At 40.3% G+C, this 22041-nt stretch overlaps 1 protein-coding gene and 2 non-coding genes across 3 annotated transcripts in view; all 3 read right to left on the bottom strand.

Annotated features, from left to right (window-relative positions):
• The window catches only part of EIF3A (eukaryotic translation initiation factor 3 subunit A), a 49636-nt gene that overhangs the window by 24978 nt on the left and 2617 nt on the right, over nt 1-22041 (bottom strand). Inside the window, exons 4-12 of the mRNA XM_014592362.2 lie at nt 21733-21896; nt 18416-18615; nt 16680-16888; nt 12332-12503; nt 4842-4946; nt 4395-4493; nt 2293-2409; nt 1853-2038; nt 893-1240 (exon numbers count right to left, since the gene is read on the bottom strand). Coding sequence (XP_014447848.1) covers nt 893-1240; nt 1853-2038; nt 2293-2409; nt 4395-4493; nt 4842-4946; nt 12332-12503; nt 16680-16888; nt 18416-18615; nt 21733-21896 — 1600 coding nt within the window. The remainder of the gene's footprint in view (nt 1-892; nt 1241-1852; nt 2039-2292; nt 2410-4394; nt 4494-4841; nt 4947-12331; nt 12504-16679; nt 16889-18415; nt 18616-21732; nt 21897-22041) is intronic.
• On the bottom strand, nt 3621-3753 carry LOC114010017 (small nucleolar RNA SNORA19). The gene has a single exon (XR_003551414.1). It is a non-coding gene; the product is annotated as a small nucleolar RNA SNORA19 (small nucleolar RNA).
• On the bottom strand, nt 4604-4732 carry LOC114010018 (small nucleolar RNA SNORA19). Its single transcript, XR_003551415.1, has one exon. It is a non-coding gene; the product is annotated as a small nucleolar RNA SNORA19 (small nucleolar RNA).

Below are 22041 nucleotides of genomic sequence, written 5' to 3'. Positions count from 1 at the left end.
GGCATGGAAGCTAAGGCAACTGGATCCCAGATAACCAACTATGTACTTTGAGTTCTGAACCCAGTGGCTTAAAAATATGCCAACATGTGTTGCATGCATGCAAAAATCCTAAGAGGAAGGAGAAGGGACGGCAGCATGGCAAACTTCCATAGACAATGTTTTCCCACATTCCCTCCCTGCCGTCTCATCCCTCTCTCTCTCTAGTCTCTCTCTGGAGAGTGAATGTATCCCTACAGCAAAAGACAAGCAGATGGTTTAAGGATTGCATCACTGGGCTCTCACTTAGTTGACTGCGGTTCGAGTCCTGGACCCAGTCACTTAAACTCATGCCGGGCACATGTGCATGCATGCCCATGATCCCAAGAGGAGAATGGAGAAGAGGAGATTGTGGGGTGGCCTTCCCCTCCTAGGAGTAATTTCTCTCTTTCTGTCTCTGTCTTTCCGGCAAGTTTATGCACCTTATATCAAAAATCTTTTTTTAAAAAACAAGAAAAACTACAGGACACACTAGACCCCCTAGCCTAGGCATTGAGGAAGCCAAATCCCACATGGCTGACCACAATCTGAATCCCAGCCCCAATGGCTTGAAAAATAAGCCAGTTACGTGTACAAGTATGCCCAAAATCTGGACTGAATGGAGAAAGGACTGAGGCATGTGCCTTCTATGCAAAATAAATAAACTCTCTCACACATACATACACATACACAACTGCACAGAACAATTAAAAGCAAATGCTTACTCACAGACTGTCACTGAAATTTTGCTCTACCAAAATTCATGAAATAACCAAGTAACCCAAAATAAACCAATAAATGGTAAAGGATTAATGTTCTGAGAGTAACCAGAAAATATGTATAAGACTAAGCTTTTAATTGGTAATATACTACATACTTCAATATCAATATCTTTGAATGCTTTGGCACCCAGTTCTGTTTTCTTGATCTGCTCCAAACGCTCACGAACAGTTTTCTTTTTTATTTGTTCATGCTCCTGTAAGATACGCTCCTTCTCCCTCTCCTTTGCCTCCTGGCGCAGCCTCTCTTCTTCAGCCTTCCGTACTTTCTGGAGTTCAGCTTCTCGCTGCTCCAATTCTTCTTTCTCACGCTGAATATTCAGACTCTCAAGCCGCTCTTTCCTTTCCTCAATTGTCTGTCGGCGAGCCAGGATACGCTGATGCTCTTTTCGTGAATTTTTAAGATACGCAGTAACAGCCAGCTGATGCTGTTCTTCTTTCTCTTGCTTTAAAAGCAAACGCATTTTTAAAAAGTGATTAATAATAACATACTCTGGTATTAGACCTCAAAGAAATTACACAATAATCCTGATTCACTGCTCTCCTCTAAGTTTGCATTTACTAAAAAAATGCTATAACCTGACCTGGCTGTTTCCAGCACACCAAATGCTGTGATACTTCTCCTATTCTATAGTTTCCTAACAGTGATGACAGAACTGAAGAGTTTATTTGCTGAGTCAACTTTTCTCTACATCAAATCTACCTTAAGTGATTTAACCAAGGAGGAATACTAACAGAGCTCACAAACAAGAAATACCTTCAAGAAGAAAAAAGTTCAATTACTACAGTCCTGTTTTGGAGTGAAGAAATATGCAGTCTATTATTTTATTTAACATGACCCATACTATTACCTGTACAGTATATTTTATTGCATAGAAGGCAGCTCAATGATTTCTATATCTGATATAGGTATTTGATGAAATAACAAAACTACTAAATTCAATGGAATAGGAAATACAGAATAAATCCCCTTTTCTCTGATACCATTTCAAACCTTTTTGTGAAAGATTTAAGTCCCTCGAAATTCTGTAATTCGTTTCCCCTCCAAAGATGCATACCAGTATATGAGCAGGCTTAATGACTTCAAGTGCTTTTGCAAGTACTGAAGACATGGCTGTAAGCTGATTTCTTATCTGCTCTGAAGGCATGCTTTGCAAATGAGGACCAATTGGAGCATCTTCTCGAGTAGCATAATTCAAATCAGATCCAAAACTAAGGGTCCGAGAAGTGTGGTCAATACGAACCTTTGAAAATTAAATAATCAGTGGTTAAATATATATGTAAACATGAAGTCACTCTACAAATAAATGTCTTTTGAAATAAAAATTTAACAGTTTGAAAATAAAATTAGCAAAAGAATGTTAAGTACAAAAGTTAGAAGATTCACTCAGTAAAACCTAGAAATGGTGCCACTGCATCAAAAGCTAAGAAACAAATGGTTTGTGTCTTTCTAATCCTCCAAAGACCTCTGGCTTCAGCATCCTTTCATAAAACATACCTGCAGGTCACAGTGCCTGGCTGCATCAACTATGGCCCGTTCCAGTTGGAAAGCATCAACAAAAGGAACCAGAGAGGTCAAACGAGAAAACTCAATGCTCTGATAAATCTGTGCCACCTGCATAAAAAACACAGGGTTAATAGTAATAGCTGCCATTTATTCAGCATTTGTTATGTGCAATCCCATGACAGCCTTGGGACACAGAAGTTATGCCCATTTTTCAGAGAAGGAAAAGAAAAATTCCGAATTTGTACTAACAGTATACACTGCTGAAGAGGAAATTCCAATTCCAGATCTTCAACTTTAAACTCTGTGCTTTACACTATCACATTATTCCTCAAATGCATAATACTTTCAAATTCTAGTTTCACAAAACAAACAAAAGAGGCATATACTTAAAGACCTTCTGGCCAGCCCAGAAGGCTACAGTTTTAAAGAGCACTGAATCTCACTGAATCTCAGCCACGGTTCAAATCACAAACCCAGAGCCTTGAAAATCATGCCAAGCACATGTACTTGTCATGCCCAAAATACCCAAAGGATGGACAAATGAAGAAGAGATTTGCAGAATGACCACATCCCACTGGAGGGGTGCTTTCTCCCGCTCTATTTTGGGCAAGTGCAGGGGCCCTCTGGCAAATTTTTAAAACCTGCTACTTATCTAATACATAAAAAGTCTTTTTGTTTTCCTTTAAGAGAGGTTTTTGCTATAGGGAATGTGTGCTCACTGCAAAGACAGAACAGAAAGCGAGAATGAGCCGGGTGTGAGTTTAGGCTGCCGGGTATGGGACTCAAACCTCAGTCAACTATGTGGGAGTCCAGCTATGTGACCATTACATCATCTGCTGGTCCCAAACCACTTTTGGGGGCCAGCAGGTGACATGGTGGTTAAGGTGCTGGACTCTCATTTGGCTGACCCCAGTTTGAGTCTCAGTCCTGCTTTCCTACTTTCTCTCTCTCTCTCTCTTTGGTCAAATTAAAACTAATAATGATAATGATAATATATGAAATAAAATAATTCTATTAAAAAATCACTTTTAAAGGAAAAAAAGCATTTTTTGATAGATATTTTTACTACAGGGCACATGTACTGTCAGAGGAAAAAAGAGGGACAGAAAGCAAGAAATCGCCTCCCACGGAATGGCCACAGGGTCATCCCTTCTCCTCCATTCTGCTCTTGGGATTCTGGGCATACATACTCATGCACCCAGCATTATTTTCAAGCCCATCAGGTCCAGGACTTGAACCAATTGGCCATGTGGGGATACAGCACCTTCACTACTATGCCACTTGCTGGCCTCTCACTTGTGGTAAAATTTTTATAATTTTTATGTCTGAAGGAGACTGGCAGCATTACTATTTATAGTTATACTGCTAATTAACCTTCAACAATCTGTATAGCACATAAGAAATAACACTGCTTACATTATACAATAGGAAGCAGGTCAATGAAATGTGCACTTCTACTTGAAATGAACATATAAGAGCCCTTCCATCTCCCAAAAGAAATGCAAACTAAATCAGAGCATTTAGGCCATTATAAACCATAATATCCAAACTTACTCAAGAAGATAGACTAAGATGTTAAAAGATAATACCTAGCATTGACAGAAGGGAAAAAAGGCTGTCTAATTCACTACTGGTTTATCCATTAACCAAGTCTTCTGAAAATCTACTAAAACTTTCAATGTGTGAATTCTGACTAATTACATTTCTTAACTATGACGAAGATGCACTTATGGAGGCTACACTTTTTAATAGGAAAAACTGTAAATAATAATTTTCATGAATAAAATCTAATAAACTATGGTATCATTAATACTATTAAGGAAAATCTCAAGTATTAATATGAATGAAATAGCCCTATATTATAACAGGAAAATGTGGAGTGTTCAGCAAAAAAGAAACAAGTGGTCACAAAATATCCAAATAATTGGTTGTCAAATGGATAAATGAGATGACTCATTTTGCAGGGGCAGAACTGGGAGAAACTTTAACTTCCTAGGCAATTCTAACTTTTTCAATTTTTAATTGTGGGATCGAAACATACAACCAAAGAAGGAAATTCTAGGTCTTCCATAATACATTCATTTTCATTTTACCTGCTGCAAAAGGCGTAGTATGGTGTTGTTCTGCAGTTGTGGGACATACTGTTGCAACTCTGGTTCCTTTTCAGGTTGTTCTCTAACCCAGTTAAGAACCTATAAAGCCCATTAAATAAAAATAATTATAATTTCTATGTAACACGTCTGAAATTTTACTTTAATATGTAAAAACATCATACAAAAAAATGTATCATAAAGTCACGGATACTTGTTTGAAGGTGACTGACAGCAATGACTAAATTAATCATGCTGCTAATTTTCCTCCAAAGGTTTATTTAGCACATCAGAAATATCTTTTCTCTTGATAAACAGAAAAAAGACAATGAAATGTGCACTGAATTCAAGTACGTAGGATAACTTCTCTCTTAAATGGAAATACAACCCAAAACTGTACTAAGGCCAGCTACACAGTTACATAACCAAAACGTAACTACAAAGGCTTACCTTTGTGACTCTCTCACAGAGTTTCAATGGATTAAATTCTACTTCCAGCCAATTATAAAGGTCTTTCACTTCTGGGACAACATACTGCAGTACATTGAATCTGACCTAGGGTAAACAAATCAAAAGATACAACTGCTGAAGAAAATTTTATAACTTCAGATTCTTAACAGAGTATAAAAAAATTAATTAATTAATTAATTTAAAAAACCATAGGATTGGATATCTGGAAGATGATTCAATGTCTAGGCAACCTTTAAATTTACCGAAGAGGAATCTAAAGCCCAACTCTGTTGACCTCTTGTCTCAGACATTTAGGCTGCATGCATCTGTATGAACTTCATGTTGCACCCTATGTCACATGTTGGGAACTATTAACCCAAGGACAGAACAACTGCCAAGACATAGCAAGACTCAAAAGTATATATAGTAATGTGCACCCATATGGACTCAGTCAAAACACTAAGGCAAATGGTAAAGCCCGTGCCCAAGAGGAAGGTGACCACATAGTTAAGCTGAACTCCAATGTACAATAGGCACATGACTAATAACCTCGAATAGCAGAATACTTCCCTTTTTTTTAAGAGATTTCTGCTACAAGGGTACATGCACTCACTGCAGAGACAAAGACAGAGGGAAAGAAAGTGAGAAATCGCCCCCCAGGGGTCAGACAAACCGCAATCCCTTCTCCTCCATTCTTCTCATGGAATTTTGGGTACGCAAGAACATGTACCTGGCGTGAGTTTTAAGCCACCGGTCCGGGACTCAAACTGCGGTCGACTACGTGGGTGTCCAGCAACATAAACATTACACCATCTGCTGGTCCTCATAGTTTCCTCTCATAAGCATCTCTGCATCTTTACTGAAATAAGGTGTGGTTTACACATTCAAATAACGTTCCCCCAGGTCTAATTTCATTCCCAACAAGAAGTTATTTTAGGGACCAGCAGTTGGCATAATGGCTACGTCGCTGGATTCCCATGTAGTCGATTGCAGTTCGAATCCCAGACCTGATAACTTAAACTCACACCAGGAGCATGTGCATGCGGGCCCAAGATCCAGAGACAAGAATGGAGGAGAAGGAATTGCGGCGTGGCCATCCCCCCTGGGAGGTGATTTCTCACTTTCTGTCTCTGTTTTTCTGGTGAGGGCATGTGCCCTAGAGCAAAAACCTCCCCACCCCCCCCCAAAAAAAAGTGCTTTTATACTCTCCATTTCACTCCCTCTCCAAACAGGTAAGAAGTTATTATAACCTGCTAATTAACATTTCTCACTAAACTAATTGACTTTCTGATTTAATAATTGCTTAAGAACGTCATAAATTGGGACCAGCAGTTAGCATAATGGCTATGTCACTGGACTCCCACGTAGCTGACCGCAGTTCGCGTCCTGGACCCAGTGGCTTAAAACTCATGCCGGGCGCGTGTGCGTGTGTGCCCAAGATCCCATGAGAATGGAGGAGAAGGAATTGCGGCGTGGCCATCCTCCCTGGGGGGTGATTTCTCACTTTCTATCTCTCTGTCTGGCGAGCGCACGCGCCCTATAGCAAAAACCTCTTAAAAAAAAAAGAATGTCATAAATTTTAGTCTTGAGATAATGAAAACATTGTTTTGGTCTTAAAAATTCAGTGATATGAGCCCAAAGCTCAGTTGTTGACCTTGGATTTCCAATACACTCACCAAAATTTATAAATGTCTCTTGGAGGGCAACTATTCGTGTGACTCCGACCAGTATCTTTCTTTTATACTTCTACTCTCTAAGGGCATAATCCAGAGGTCCTGGGCTGCTGGTCAAGTACTCCCTGCTTCCTGTCACTAATCCCCGAGTCAGTATTAAAAAAATTACCTTTTGAGTCAGCCTCATAACCTAATGGCTAAGATCAGCCAGAACCCCTATGGCAGGCTATCCAAGTCCCAAAGTTCGGAACACATGCCAGGCGCATGTGCAAGTGTGCCCCAAAGCCAAAGAGATGAAGAAATTAAGGGATTGCAGCATAATTGTGCCTCATTTTTCTCTCCCTCTCTCTCTGCAGCAAACACATGGGCCCTTCAACAATTGAAAACAAATTATTTCTTAAATCAATATTATAAAAACCACCTTGGGCCAGCAGGTGGCATTGGATGCTACATTGTTGACTGAATGGTTTGAGCCCCAGACCCAGTGGCTTAAAAAACACACTGGTTGCATCTGCCAGCATGCCCAAAATCCTGAGAGAAAAATGGAGGAAGAAAGAATGTGTGGCATGTTCATCCCCCCCAGGGGTCCTCACTTCTCTCTCTCTCTCTCTCGCTCACTCGCTCTCGCTAGTGCACATACCCTATAGCAAATAAAAGAAGTACACATGCTCTCTATAGCAAAAAATAAATAAAATAAAAATAAAAATAATTAAAAATTAAAACCACCTTTAAGATGAAGATGTGATATGTAGACACAGGGGTTCAAAGGACTGCATTATACTTCTAGTTGGGCATATTTCTTCAGCTTTGAAAAGCAAGCACAAATATTTAAAACCTATGTGCTGGATCAGTCCAATAACCTTGAGGTTTAAGGGAGCTGGATCCCACATAGCTGACCAATTTGATTCTTGACCCCAGCAGCTTAAAAAACACTCCAGGTACGTGGGACCAGCGGTTAGCATAATGGCTATGTCGCTGGACTCCCGTCTACTTGACCGTGGTTCAAATCCTGGACCCAGCGGCTTAAACTCACATCAGGCGCATATGCCCAAGATCCCGAGAGGAGAATGGAGGAGAAGGGATTTCGGTGTGGCCACCCACCCCGGGGATGATTTTTCGCTTTTTCTTTCTCTCTTTCTCTCTCTCTGTCTGTCTTTCTGGCGAGTGCACACGCCCTATAGCAAAAACCTCTCCAAAAGGAGGGGGGAAAAAAAAATCCAGGCACACATACATGCGTGTCCAAAATCCTAACAGGATGGAGGAGGGATCATGTAGTGATCATGCACGATTTGGAAGTTTTCTCCCTACCCTCCATCACTCTCTGGAAAGCATATATGCCCCCTGGCAATTTTTTTTATTTTAAATTCAGCAATAAAACGCCCTTTCAAAAATATCACTGTTACTTTATAAGATTTAGTGTTGTTGGGTCCCATAATAAAAGACTGCCCGAGGACCAGCAAATGGAATAATGGTTATGTCCCTGGACTTCCACATAGCCAACCGCAGCTCGAATCAGACCTGGAGACCTAATACTCATGCCAGGAGCATGCACATGTGTGTGTGTGCATGCCCAAGATGTGGACAGGAGAATGGAGAAGTGACTACAGAGTGGCCATCCACCCTGGCAAGGTTATTTCTCGCTTTTCAGCAAGCACATGTACCCTATAGCAAATGTCTCTTTTTTTAAAAGAAAACAAAGCAAGGGGGACCAGCAGTTGGCGTAATGGCCATGTTGCTGGACACCCCTATGGTCAACCATGGTTCGAGTCCCGGACCCAGTGACTTAAACTCATATTGGGCCCGTGTGCATATGTGCCCAGGAACCCAAGAGGAGAGTGGAAAAGGGACTGCGGCGTGGCCATCCCTCCTGGGGGGTGATTTCTCCCTTCCTGTCTCTGTCTTTCTGGCGAGCGCACATACCCTATAGCAAAAAGCTCTCCAAAAAAAAAAAAAAAGGCAGATGAGACTTGGGTAAATGTTTCTATTTGTAGATTTCTGAACATATCTAAGTGCTGGGGCTTTTTTTTTTTTTTTTTTGAAAAAGTACATTTTGATGTGGGTAAGTTTTATAAAATAATTTTGGCATAGAGAAAGAGTTTAAGCTTATGGAAAAAAGTTTTAATTGGTAATGATAATTGAGCCAAAAGTCAGGAGTGAAAATTTGATTGTGAATCATCAGGCAAAGAGCAATAGCTTTTAGAGTTGGCTTTGAATTTTTCCAAACTTTGCGGCAAATATTTAGAAATTAGTATTCAGAACAAAAGAAAGTTGAAAGTCACTATAGCTTTCTGAAAGAGGGAATGATGTTATCCAAACAACACTTATGCTAGCAGCTGTGTTGGGCTTCTTTAGTTGCCTTTCAGTTTATTGCCTGATTGCATGTAGCATTTCAAAATATTCAGACCTAGCGGTTGCTTTCTCATGTTCCCTTTCTCTCTGTCTTGCTCTGGTCAAATTAAAACATAATAATAACAAATGGGATTAAATAAAACTTAAAACTTTCCAAAACACAAAATTGAATTTTATGTGCGGTACCAACAGAGTAAAAGGCACACAAAGAAGAAAAATAACATTTTTCAATTTTTCTGTATTTCTTTTTTTTGGGAGAGGTTTTTGCTATAGGGCACGTGCGCTCGCCAGACAGAGGAGAGACAGAGACAGAAAGTGAGAAATCATGCCCCAGAGGGGATGGCCATGCGGCAATCCCTTCTCCTCCATTCTCCTCTTGGGATCTTGGGCACGCATGCACACGCGCCTGGCGTGAGTTTAAGCCACCAGGTCCGGGACTCGAACCACAGTCGACTACAGCTAAGTCCAGCAAAATTGCCATTACACTAACTGCTGGTCCAATTTTTCTTTATTTCTTAAAAACTATTTTTTTCTTTAGTTTTCTGACTTTGTGCTTGTGCCTTCAATACTTTCAAAACAATTTCTTGCTCCTCAATAAGGAAAGCATACTTCATCCTGTGATAGAAATATTTAGTACAGGCAGAGCCACCACAGAATTTGAAAACATGTTTTCCCATTTCGTTCAAAATCCTAATTTTATGTCGCACAGCATGGACACTCTAATGTCTGCCTGGGCACATGCCACATGCAGATTATGCAAACAGATGTTTCCCTGATCTTCTTGGTATAAAGGTAAAGAATTCTATTCCTGGGCCAACAGTTAGCGTAATGGCTATGTCGCTGGACTCCCACATAGCCCACGACGGTTCGAGTCCCAGACCTGGTGGCTTAAAACTCACGTTGGGCGCGTGTGGGTGCGTGCCCAAGATCCCAAGAGGAGAATGGAGGAGAAGGGATTGTGGCATGGTCATCCTCCCGGGGGGTGATTTCTCGCTTTCTATCTCTCTGTCTCTGTCTGGCGAGCGCACACGCCATATAGCAAAAACTGCTCAAAAAAAAAAAAAAAAAAAAGAATTCTATTACCAAGTGTTCAAGACAGCCTAGTTTTCTTGGAAGTTGTATTGTAGGAAAACCTATGCCACACGTCAAGTGCTGAACAATGCTAAGTGCCTCTAGACATCACCCATGAAGAGGAAAATAAAGAGAAGACTATTTTATAAATTGGTATCTCTCAAAAGTTAACTACAGGGACCAGCAATTAGAGTAATGACTATGTCGCTGGACTCCCACGTAGTCAACCACAGTTCTAGTGGCTTAAAGCTCGCGCTGGGCGTGTGCCCAAGATCCCAAGAGGAGAATGGAGGAGAAGGGATTGTGAAGTGGCCATCCCCCCTGGGGGGTGATTTCTCGCTTTCTATCTCTATGTCTCTGTCTGTCTGGCAAGCACACACACCCTATGGCAAAAACCTCTCCAAAAAGTAAAAAAAGTTTACAACAAAGGGAATTTACTTAGGTACCAGAAAATTGTATTTCTAGCAAAAAAAAATGTATCTAAAATGCTGATTAATTAAGGCCCTTAATCTTGGGACTTTTCCTTTCTTTTTTTTTTTTTTAAGAGGTTGTGAATGAGGATCTCTAGAATCTAAAGTCCCTCAGGGAACCAGCAGATGGTATAATAAAACTCCCACGTAGTCAACCATAGTTTAAGTCCCGGACATGGCGGCTTAAAACTCACACCAAGCAAGTGTGTGCATGTGCCCAAAATCCTGAGGACAATGGAGAAGGGACTATGGCTTGGCCAACCCCACCGAGGGGCAATTTCTAGCTTCCTGTCTGTCTCTGACTTTCTAACAAGCATGCACCCTATAGCAAAAATCTCTCTTAAAAAGTAATAAAAAAAAATAGGGACCAGCAGTTGGTGTAATGGCTATGTCACTGGACTCCCACATAATCGACTGCAGTTCCAGTCCTGGACCCAGTAGCTTAAACTCACACCGGGCACATGTGCATGCGTGCCCAAGATCCTGAAAGAACGGAGATGAAGGGATTACAACGTGTCCATCTCCCCAGGGGGGTGATTTCTCACTTTCTGTCTCTCTGTCTCTCTCTTTCTGACAAGCGCACGCACCCTATAGCAAAAACCTCTCCTCCTCAAAAAAAATAGTAATAATAAAAAATAAACCCCCTTGGAATATGAGTTCCACCTTAATTAATTATCACTTGCCAGGCACACAATAGGCACCAAATCAATTTTTCACTTCAAAGATTCTGTCAGTATGAAACACTGTAAAGATAAACAAATGATTTTTTTTTTTTTAATTCTTCAATTTGACCAGAGAGAGAGAAAGATGAGAAAGCAAGCCACCAGTCTGGGTCTTGAACCATAGTTGGCCATCTGGGAGTCCACCACCTTAACCACCACATCATCTGCGGCCCCAAGATACACAAATCTTAAGCTCTACATTCTAAAACTAATGCAATAGATCTCATGGGTAAAACCTAGAACTCTGTTTTCAGAAGTACTTAACATACAATTTTGCTGCAAGCTCCCAGTTAAGAACTATTGCTCTGGGCCAACTCTGTGGCAACAGCAGCCATGAACTACTCAAAAGAAGTTGGATCGGACATGGTGAGCCCAGTTCAAATCCCTGGCTCAGTCATCTGAAATATGACAGGCATGCTCACAAGTACCCAAGATCCAACGGGCTGAAGGACTAGATGAAGGGATTGACACGGCACAGCCAGACGATATGTAAAGTGTTCCTTCCTTCCTCCCCATCTCCTCATGCCTGAGCACGTGCACTCTATCACGAATAAAGAAAAACAATTTCTTAAAGAACCACTGCTTTAATAACATACAGTTTAAAAAAGAAAAACAGGGCCGGCAGGTGGCATGGTTACAGGTGCTGGACTCCCATAAGGCCAACCACGGTTTGAGTCTCGGGCCTGGTGGCTTGCTTTCTTGCTTTCCCTTTCTCTTTCTGTGACTGGTCAAATTAAGAAATAATAACAACAAATGTAGCTTAATAATTCTTTTCTTAAAAAAATAAATAACAGGAAAACATTATAATACTATAATTGTGCAAAATCTATCCTAAATCTACTTCATCTTTCTCCTAGCCTCCTTGTATTTCCAACACGGGAGCTAATTAGTTTTCCTACAATCCTCTGAAATAAGCCATGAACTTTCCTGCCCATCATTACTTTTCCTCTTACAGAGTGGCCCATCAGATTCCTCAGAGCCAGTAGTCCAAGTCCTGGTACACCAAAGCTCCCACCAGTTTAATCCCAGCTCATCCACTACAAGAACTCATAAATAAACATGGTGATTTACACTGGTGATTCCCTGTCCACGCAATGGAACCCCCTGATAATAAATAAAAATTCCTAGCATTCAATAGTGAATTATTAAACCTAACCACAACGATTTCTGTCAAAAGGCATGAAAATGCTCAATTATATACTAACCATATCATTAATAAGGCCAATTCGTGTGGGTGGGGCCTGAAGACCTAGTAGTGTTGCAAGGCGACGCTGTTTTTCAACTATAATGCCATCCATATCCAGAAGGCGAGCAATATCAGTACGCTCAGGGGTAATAGGGATGGAAAGAGTGGCCAAAAGGACTCTAGTAGACATTCTGTGGAGAGCAAAATTGAATGTTAAGTTAGTAAACATTATCTATTAAACAGAAAACCACTCCTCTTTAATCACTGCTAAGATATACCAGTGACAGAATATATAAATTTCCATGGTGGAGAATATTCATAAATATTATTCTGTCATAGTATGAAATTAATTAAGAGATATGGACTATGTTTCAATGAATATTTAGAGATCAGAATTTCACTCACCACTTACTACTGTCAATACTTTCTAGCTATAGGAAGAACGTGGTTACATGAGGGGAAAAAAAGGTATTTCAAACACCCCTTACTTCCTTACAGAAAGAATTAACACAGCTTTAAAAACCATTTACTGGGGCCAGCAGATGGCTAAGGCACTGGATTCCCACATGACCAAATGCAGTTCAACTCCCAGACCTAGAGGCCTGAAAATCATGCAAGGTATGTGTGTACATGCCCGAAAGCCCCAGAGAATAGAGGAGGGATTGCAGCATAGCCATGCCCTGTTGGGGAGTGATTTCTCACTTTCTGTCTGTTTCTCTCCAGCAACCACAAATACCCTCTATGGCAAAAACTTTAAAGTAGGTTTTTTTCTCTAAAAAAGGAAAATAAATTTACTAAATAGCAAGAGGGGAAAAAAATATAAGGACCAAAATTGAATACGATTATAGTAGTGAAGGAAAGAAGCAAAAAGTTAAGATTTTCACCTTCATGAAATGTAAGAGAACATTCAGGTTGAATTCAGGGCACATATAGGACAGTAAGGATCATGATTTCTGGAGCCCAGAAGTCAGGAGTGTAGTATCAGCTTCACCATTTCTAAGACTATAACCTCTGGCAAGATACTTAATTTTCTGAGTCTTAAGGCCACTATAAAGATTAAACAAAAAAATGTAAATATTGCCTAAAATTCATCATTGTAGAATTCTCAAAGGGAGGGCATAAATCTCTTTTTTGGAAAGGTTTTTGCTATAGGGCTCGTGCGCTCTCCAGAAAGTCAGAAAGAAACAGAAGGACAGAATGCGAGAAATCACGCCCCCCCCCGGGGGATGGCCACGCCACAATCCCTTCTCCTCCATTCTCCTCTTGGGATCTTGGGCACACGGGCACACATGCACAGGCGCCGTGCAGGAGTTTAACCCACCGTGTCCAGGACTTTAACCACGGTCGACTACGTGGGAGTCCAGCAACATAGCCATTACGCCAATAGCTGGTCCCAATAAATTTCTTGTTTTTTAGTGCTAGAGGATGAGTGTGTTCACCAGAGAGGCGGATAGAGAGAAAGCCCCCTCAATGAGACACGGTCCCATCACAATTCCTTTCCTCCCATCAGGATTTTAGACACACGGTACATGAGCCTGGAGTGTTTATCAAGCAACTAGGACTAGGATTTCAACTACTGTGGATCACCTGGGATCTGGCTATAGGGTGAGCCCAAGGAGGGTATAAAAACCCTGAAAAATGGGGGCCAGCAGATGATGTGGTGAAGGCACTGTGTATCCCACATGGCTGACCAGGGTTTGATTCCTAGACCTGGTGGCTTGTTTTCTCACTTTTCCCCCCTCTCCCTCTCTCTCTCATCAAAGTAAAATAAATAAATAAAATTATAAAAATAATTCTTTTAAAAATTCTGAAAAAAATTTTTCTTATATTGAACACATGGATTATATAAGAAACACTGAAGGACAAAATAGACACCATCTCCAAGAGTTTCAAAGAAAATACATCAGCAGATGGTGTAATGGCTATGTCACTGGACTCCCGTGTAGTCGACCGCGGTTCGAGTCCCGGACCCGGTAGCTTAAACTCACAACAGGCACATGTGTGTGCATGCCCAAGATCCCAAGAGGAGAATAGAGAGGGGATTGTGACGTGTTCATCCCCCCAGGGGGTGATTTCTCGCTTTCTGTCTCTCTGTCTTTCTGGCGAGTACACATGTCCTATAGCAAAAACCTCTCCAAAATTAAAAAAGAAAAAAAAAAAAAAAAGAAAGAAAAAATACACTAGCAGAAGTCATTTAATTGGTTCTATTCATTGCTATAAAAAAATATTTAAAAAAATTTTGGTGCACATAATTCTACATCAAGTCAAAATACTGTGGCCTACCAAAATGAGGGGGAAAAAATGTGACTGGGGCCAACCTTTAAGTACAATAGTTGGGGAAGCCAGATCCCACAGAGCCAACCACAGCTCTAATTCTCATACTGGCAGCTTGAGAAACAACATGCACATGTGCATGCTTGCCCAAAATTCAGATGAGAGAGAATAATGCAGGGAAAAAGACTATGATGTAACCGCACCCCACGTTGTTGGCTTGGGGAAAAAACATGCAGATTTGTGTGCATGTGTGTCAAAGATTCCAAGAGGAAAACGGAGAGGAAACCAGCAGGTAGCATAATGGCTATGTCGCTGGACTCCCACATAGTCCACCACAGTTCGCGTCCCAGACCCAGTAGCTTAAAACTCAGGCCGGGCGCGTGTGCATGCGTGCGTGCCCAAGATCCCGAGAGGAGAATGGAGGAGAAGGGATTACCGCGCGGCCATCCCCCCTGGGTGGTGATTTCTCGCTTTCTGTCTCTATGTCTCTCTGCCTGGCGAGCGCACACGCCCTATAGCGAAAAAACCTCTCCAAAAAAAAAAAAAAGAGGAAAACGGAGAAGGAATTTCAGCATGATCATCCCCCATGGGGTTCTCTATCACTTTCCCTCTTTCTCTCTCTGACAAGTGTATATTTTTATTATTATTTTTATTATTCATCCATTTACTTTAATTTAACCAGAGGGGGAAGGAGGGGGGGAGTGAGAAAGCAAGTGTATTTTAAAAAATTAAATTAAAATAGGAAACAGCAGATGACCTAACGGTTACGTCGCTAGACTCCCATGTATAGTTGACTGTGGCTCAAGTTAAAACTCACGTCAGGCACATGTGCGTGCATGCCCAAAATCCTTAGAGGAGAATGGAGAAGGGATTGTGGTATGGCCATCCTCCCCACCCTGGGGGATGATTTCTCACTTTCTGTCTCTCTGGCAAGTGCACACAACCTATAGCAAAAATTTCTCTTTAAAGAAAAAAAAAAAAAAAAAGGGCCAACAGGTGGCACAATGCTTAAAGGAGCTGGACTTATACATGACTGACTACGGTTCAGATCTCAGACCTGGCAGCTTGCTTTCTCACTTTCTTTCTCACTCTAGTCAAAGTAAAAATAACAATAATGATAAATGAAATAAAGAAAATAATTATTTTTTAAAATTAAATTAAAATGGATCAGATCAGGGCCAGAAGGCATCATGGTTAAGGTGCTAGACTCTCACATGGCCAACCACAGTTTGAGTCCTGGACCTGGCAAGTTGCTTTCTCACTCTCTCTCTCTCATCAAATTAAAAAATAATAATAAAATTAAATAATTCTTTAAAAAAAAAAAATGGATCGAATCAGCCCATAGCCTAGTAGTCAGGGTGCTGGATCCACATGGCCAATTAAGCAATTTGAGTCCTGGATTCAGTCAGTGGCTTGAAAACAGCAGGCACATGTCCATACATGCCCCAAACCCCCAAAGGAGGGAGTAATGAAGAAGGGACTATAGTGTAACCATGCCACATGGAGAGTACTTTCTCTCTCTCCCTCTCTCAAGCACAGGATCCAGAAAAAAACAAATAAAAAACAATAGGTTAGTGAGTTTATAGACCCTTCTTTTTATATTCCTGCATGTGCACGCATGTACTTATCTCGAATATTCCATTTAACATTTTATAATCAGAAATGACTTGTTGAAAACTATTTCAAAGTTGTCTAGTTTGTTCTAATAATATTATTACTCTGTGTGTGAATAGAAGGTTCATACATTAACACCGTTTTTCCTAATATTCAACTTTTTCAATTGTGCCTTTGATGGAATTGATAACCAGACCAAAAAACAGGGACTAAAGACCAACAAGAATACTGCCCAAGAAATGTCTGGAGATGTCTTTGGTAGTAAGAACCAGAGAGCTTGCTGCTGGCATCTAAGGAATAAAGGCTAGTAACGCTGCTAAACATCTCATGACAGTGGTCCACAACAAAGAATTTACCAACCCAAAATGTCAACAGCGCAGAGCTTGAGAAACACTGACCTAGACCAACTACTATACCATTTGATTGATAGAAGATATATTCTGCATAATTTTAACACTATTCAACTATCACAGTCTTACCTTTGCATCTCATCCTGTGTAAGGTTCTTTCTCATTTCTCTAGACAGATGGTAAAGACGATGTAATGTAGAGGCATGAAAAAGTGCATTTCCAGATTTCCAAAACACAGTTGAGACTTTGTTATAATAATTTGCCATCAGCTGAGGTTTAGGTGGTTTTTTAGATAAGGAGAATAGCCCATGAATATCTTCCACAGCTTTAAATGCTTCCTAAAATTAGTAGTATAAATTACTGTCATTGGATTGTAAAAATAAATCTAAACTCAAATTTCTTAATGTAGCCTAAAAACAAACAAAAAAAAATGTAGCATATAAAACGCCTTCATAAAGTTTTTTAATTTTCCTACAACTTAGAATCTATTTGAGAAAACTACCTTAATTATAAAAATACTAATTCCTTAAGCTTCTTAAAGGTTCATTTGGGGGAACAAGCAGTTAGCATAATGGCTATGTCGGTGGACTCCCACGTAACAGACTGCGGTTTGCATCCCGGACCCGGTGGCTTAAAACTCACGCCGGGCGCGTGTGCGTGCGTGCCCAAGATCCTGAGAGGAGAATGGAGGAGAAGGGATTGCAGCGTGGCCATCCCCCCTGGGGGGGGATTTCTCGCGTTCTGTCTCTATGTCTCTCTCTCTGTCTGTCTGGCGAGCGCACACACCCTATAGCAAAAACCTCTCCAAAAGGAAGAAAAAAAAAAAGGTTCATTTGGAAGAACATTTCGTAAAGCAGACAGTACAGACTATAATGAAAGTATCTACACACTGTCATACCACTTGGTGAATATAAAGGAAAAAAAACTGAAAACATGTACAATAAGCAGGTCACTCCTTAGGTGAGATGATGAATATTTCTTTTTTTAGTATCTTTTCTTTTTAAATAACAAGCATGTTCGCTTGTCTTCTACTGACAGTATCTTAAGATGAGTGTCACTATAAAAAAAAAAAGAAAACATCAAGGGGCAAAAGTAGAAAACCAAATCACATTTTCACTTAGCTGACTAACTCCCAAATTAGTTTCTTCCTCTGTAATTTCAATGAGATGTTTTTGTCAAATATATAAAAACCTCTGAGTTACAGGGCTACAAAATCATGGGACAATGTCTTTGCACAATTCCTAGAGAAAAAAAGGCCAGGTAAAGAACAAGCTTCCCACCACCTCTTACATCTCTACTATCCAATGTTCACAATCCTTGCATGCTTACTAAGTTGAAGCAGTACTAGGAAGTCATATAGGGCAGCACTTCTCCAACTACCCATAGTAAAGGACAAGTTTTTTTTTTCACTTCCAATCTGTCAGCAACATATACTTACATAAAATTTCTACAGAAATAAAATAGAAAATGAGCTCAATTTGTGTCATCAGTAAACAATACAAAATTATGATAAAATTGCTATAAAGTAACTTGTAAATGCTTTCTATTTATTTCATCATGAACTTAACAGCTCAAACTGGCACCAGTCATGGAACCATACTTTGAGCAGCACTGACAGTATACTGCTTTATACACAAAGAAACCCTATCTGAAAGAGATTACATGATTTCTATGTATTTCACTGAAGCCAACTAGAACCGAAATATTCTAAGATTTCTTGTCCAGAATTTATCCTGCTCCACAGCTTATGGTGCTCACTTTATCACTAGGATTAACTAGTGCGTATAAAAATGAAGATACTCATTAAGGAGAGGAAAAGTAACACTAGGGTTACCAGAAAGAAGAGCTATCAGTTCACAACATACCTGCCACAATTCCATGCTGATAGCACTGTCCAACTGAACGAGCCTAGTTTCCAAATGCATGGACTGGCTCTCTGGATTATTAAGATTGATAGCTGTACTTTGGTTATGGTGCCGCTGAATCTGCGATAAGTGCATCCTCAAATTGTCACACAACTTACGGAATTCAGCCTTACGGGTGTATTGGAGGCAGAATTTGAAAGCTACAAGCATAATTGGAAAATACATTAGGTACTTTCCACAGTCAAATGATATGTGAATAGGTTTTATTTCACATATTAAAAGCAGTAATTTTAACAAGATTTACCAAAGTCATCTTTAGTCTTTGAATGTAGTATGACTAGAGTCATGCTACTACTGTCCTGAGTACCTTTTTGACCATACCCTGAGAAAACCAAAGATAGTATCACCAGTCCTAGCCAAGGATGGAACTGATTCTGGGCAAGCTGACAAACAGGAAAACGGACAGGTTCATTTGACAGTTAAGGCAGCTGAATCCCACATGGCCAACTGTATGGTTCGAGTTGAGGACCCAGCAACTTGAAAAACACCTCAGCCGTGTGCATGCCTGCCCAAAAATTCCAAGAGGATGAAGGGAGGACGGGTTGTAGCATGGCCTCCTCCCCTGAAGGGTGCTTTCTAATTCTCTCTCTGTCATTCTCTATTTGTGTTTCCAGAGAATGCACATGCTCTACAGCAAATTAAAAAAAAAAAAAAAAATTCTAGTATGAAATACCTGAACTTTGATATCTAACATACATGGAAAACAATTTGCTTTTGTATGAATTAAAACTACACAATACTGGGACCAGCAGTTGGCGTAATGGCTATGTAGCTGGGACTCCCATATAGTCAACAGTAGTTCAAGTCCCGGACCCGGTGGCTCAAACTCATGCTGGGAACGTGTGCGTGTGTGTCCAAGGTCCAGAGAGAATGGAGAAGAGACAGCAGCGTGGCCATCCTCCCTGGGGCAGGGAGATTTCTCACTTTGTGTCTTTCTTTCTGGTGAGCACACATGCCCTATAGCAAAAACGTCTCAAAAAAATAAATAAATAAAATAAACCTACACAATACAAATTGGGGACTTACAGAAATTTTCTAATCTCATTTTATACAATACTAGAATATTTTTTGGAATTCCTGTGCCCCTTAAAAAAATTGCATTTGGGAACCAGCAGATGGCATAATGATGGCATCGCTGTACTCCCATGTAGTTGACCACAGATCAAGTCCAGGACTCGGCTGCTTAAATTCACGCTGGGCACATGTGTGCACATGTCCAAATCCTGAGAGAAGAATGGGAGAGAAGGGAATGTGGTGTGGCCATCCCCCCTGAGGACTGATTTCTCACTTTCTGTCTCTGTATCTCTTTCAAGTCCACACACCCTATAAGAAAAATCTCTCTAGGACCAGCAGTTGGCATAATGGCTATGTTGCTGGACTCCCACATGGTCAACCACTGTTCAAGTCCCAGACCCGGTGGCTTAAACTCACGCTGAGCACATATGCATGCATGCCCAAGATCCTGAGAGGAGAATGGAGGAGAAGGGATTGTGGCGTGACCATCCCCCTGGGGGGTGATTTCTCGCTTTCTCTCTCTGTCTCTATGTGTCTGGCAAGCACACAAGCCTTATAGCAAAAACCTCTCCAAAAAAAAAAAGAAAGAAAGAAAAAAATCTCTCTCAAAAAAAAAAAAAAAGGGGGGGGGGGACCAGCAGGTGGCGTGGTGGTTGGGGCTCTGGACTCCCAATTAGTAGATAGTGGTTTGAGTCTGGGACCCAGTGGCTGGCTTTATCATTCTCCCTTTCTCTCACTCTCTGGTCAAACTGAAAAATAAATAAATAAAAATAAATTTTCTATTCTATTTCAACAGGCCTAAAACAAAGATACCATTAATTTCTAGCTATTAATAATATCCATATAAATAGCTATCAAAAAATAAGAAAGCCTAGGGGCCAGCAGGTGGTGTGCTGTTTAAGGGCGCTGGACTCCCACAAGGCCAACTGCAGTTTAAGTCCTAGACCTGGTGGCTTGCTTTCTCACTTTCTCTCTCTCTTTCTCTCTCACTCTGTCCCTCTCTGGACAAATTAAGTAAATAAATAAATAAAGTTAAATAAGTAATTCTTAAAAAAAAAAAAAAATTTTGGCAATGAGTAGGCCACCCAAAAAGAAAATGAAGATGAGACTGTGGCTTGGCCATCCCCCCTGGAGGGTGGCTATCTCACTTTCCCTTTTTCTCTCCCTCTTTTTCTCTCTGCCTTATAGCATGTTTATTTAACTAAATAAAAGCCTACATCTACTTGTTAAGTAAAAATTATATTAACCAAATAAACAAAAAAGAACACAGGCTCTCCAATATTTCCAGTAAAAACATTCTTAGTCATAAATCATTTCAGTAAACAAATGCCAATCATCCCTGTAAGACTGGCAACACAAACTGTACTGAGGGCAAAATAGAAAAAAGTCAAGAGCCACTCTTTAGTTACCTAGTCATACACAGTTTAAAAGGCTGCCTCCTGGACCAGCAAATTAGTGTAAAGGCTATATCGCTGGACTCCCATGTAGTCGACCACGGTTCACGTCCTGGACCCAGTGGCTTAAAACTCACGCCCGGTGCGTGTGCATGCATGCCCAAGATCCTGAGAGGAGAATGGAGAAGGGATTGTGGTGTGGCCATCCCCTCTGGGGGGTGATTTCTCACTTTCTGTCTCTCTGTCTGTCTCTGTCTGTCTGGGGAGAGCACTATAGCAAAAAACTCTCAAAAAAAAAAAAAGGCTGCCTCCATCACAGCAAAGAATAAACAACAGTAAGAGAAAAAAGTAAGACACATTGAATAAAGTCCTTCCTAGATTGTAAGTGTACACAGAGTAATGACAGGACAGCATATTTGTTAAGATTATCCTTAATCAACTATATTCAGTAATACTGTTTTAAAAGAAAGGAAAAAACATTTTTGTAGAACCCTTTAAATCCAGATCATAAAGAGATTTTTAGAAACCCAGTGAGTAGTTAAGTAGCCTGTCCAAGACCATGTAGTAGTAAAGTTAGAAAACTCAAGTTTAGTAGAAAGCAATGAGTAAGTTTATTTTTTCAAGTCACCTTGAGAATTCCAAAATGACTTTAAAAGGTCTTTTGGACATTAATAGAATTATTTCACATGGAACACTGTGACGAGTAAGATAAATTTCTTACTCAGTCATTTATTTCATCTTATATGCCAACATGCCCTTTTAAGTACTATGGAGAAAAGAAAGCTGAAAAACCTATTTTTACATTAACTTTTCAAACCAGTTTACTCAGATTTCATGGTTTCATTTTACCTTGTTGAGCAATATCATGGTAGAGGCGCTCTACTCTAGAATTGTTTCGAAGAAGGTCCAAACACTGTCTATATGATTCCCACAGGAACTTCACCCATGGAGTTAAAAGCAATCTGTCAGTACGATCCTGCGTGTCTTCACCACTTACAGCACTCAGTAGCACACTAGAGAGACAGGAAAAAAGTCAAAATCATTTTAGACATAGCTTCCTGCTTTGCCTTATGATTAAAAAAAAAAATGCAATAATCAATCATAAAATATCCAAAGTTCTTCTGATACTTTTGCATTGTACAGTTGTAGCTATGTGCT

The sequence above is a fragment of the Tupaia chinensis genome, unplaced genomic scaffold (assembly GCF_000334495.1).
Source record: "Tupaia chinensis unplaced genomic scaffold, TupChi_1.0 Scaffold000683_1, whole genome shotgun sequence".
Lineage (NCBI taxonomy): Eukaryota > Metazoa > Chordata > Mammalia > Scandentia > Tupaiidae > Tupaia > Tupaia belangeri.
This window is presented reverse-complemented; position numbering and strand designations above follow the sequence as displayed.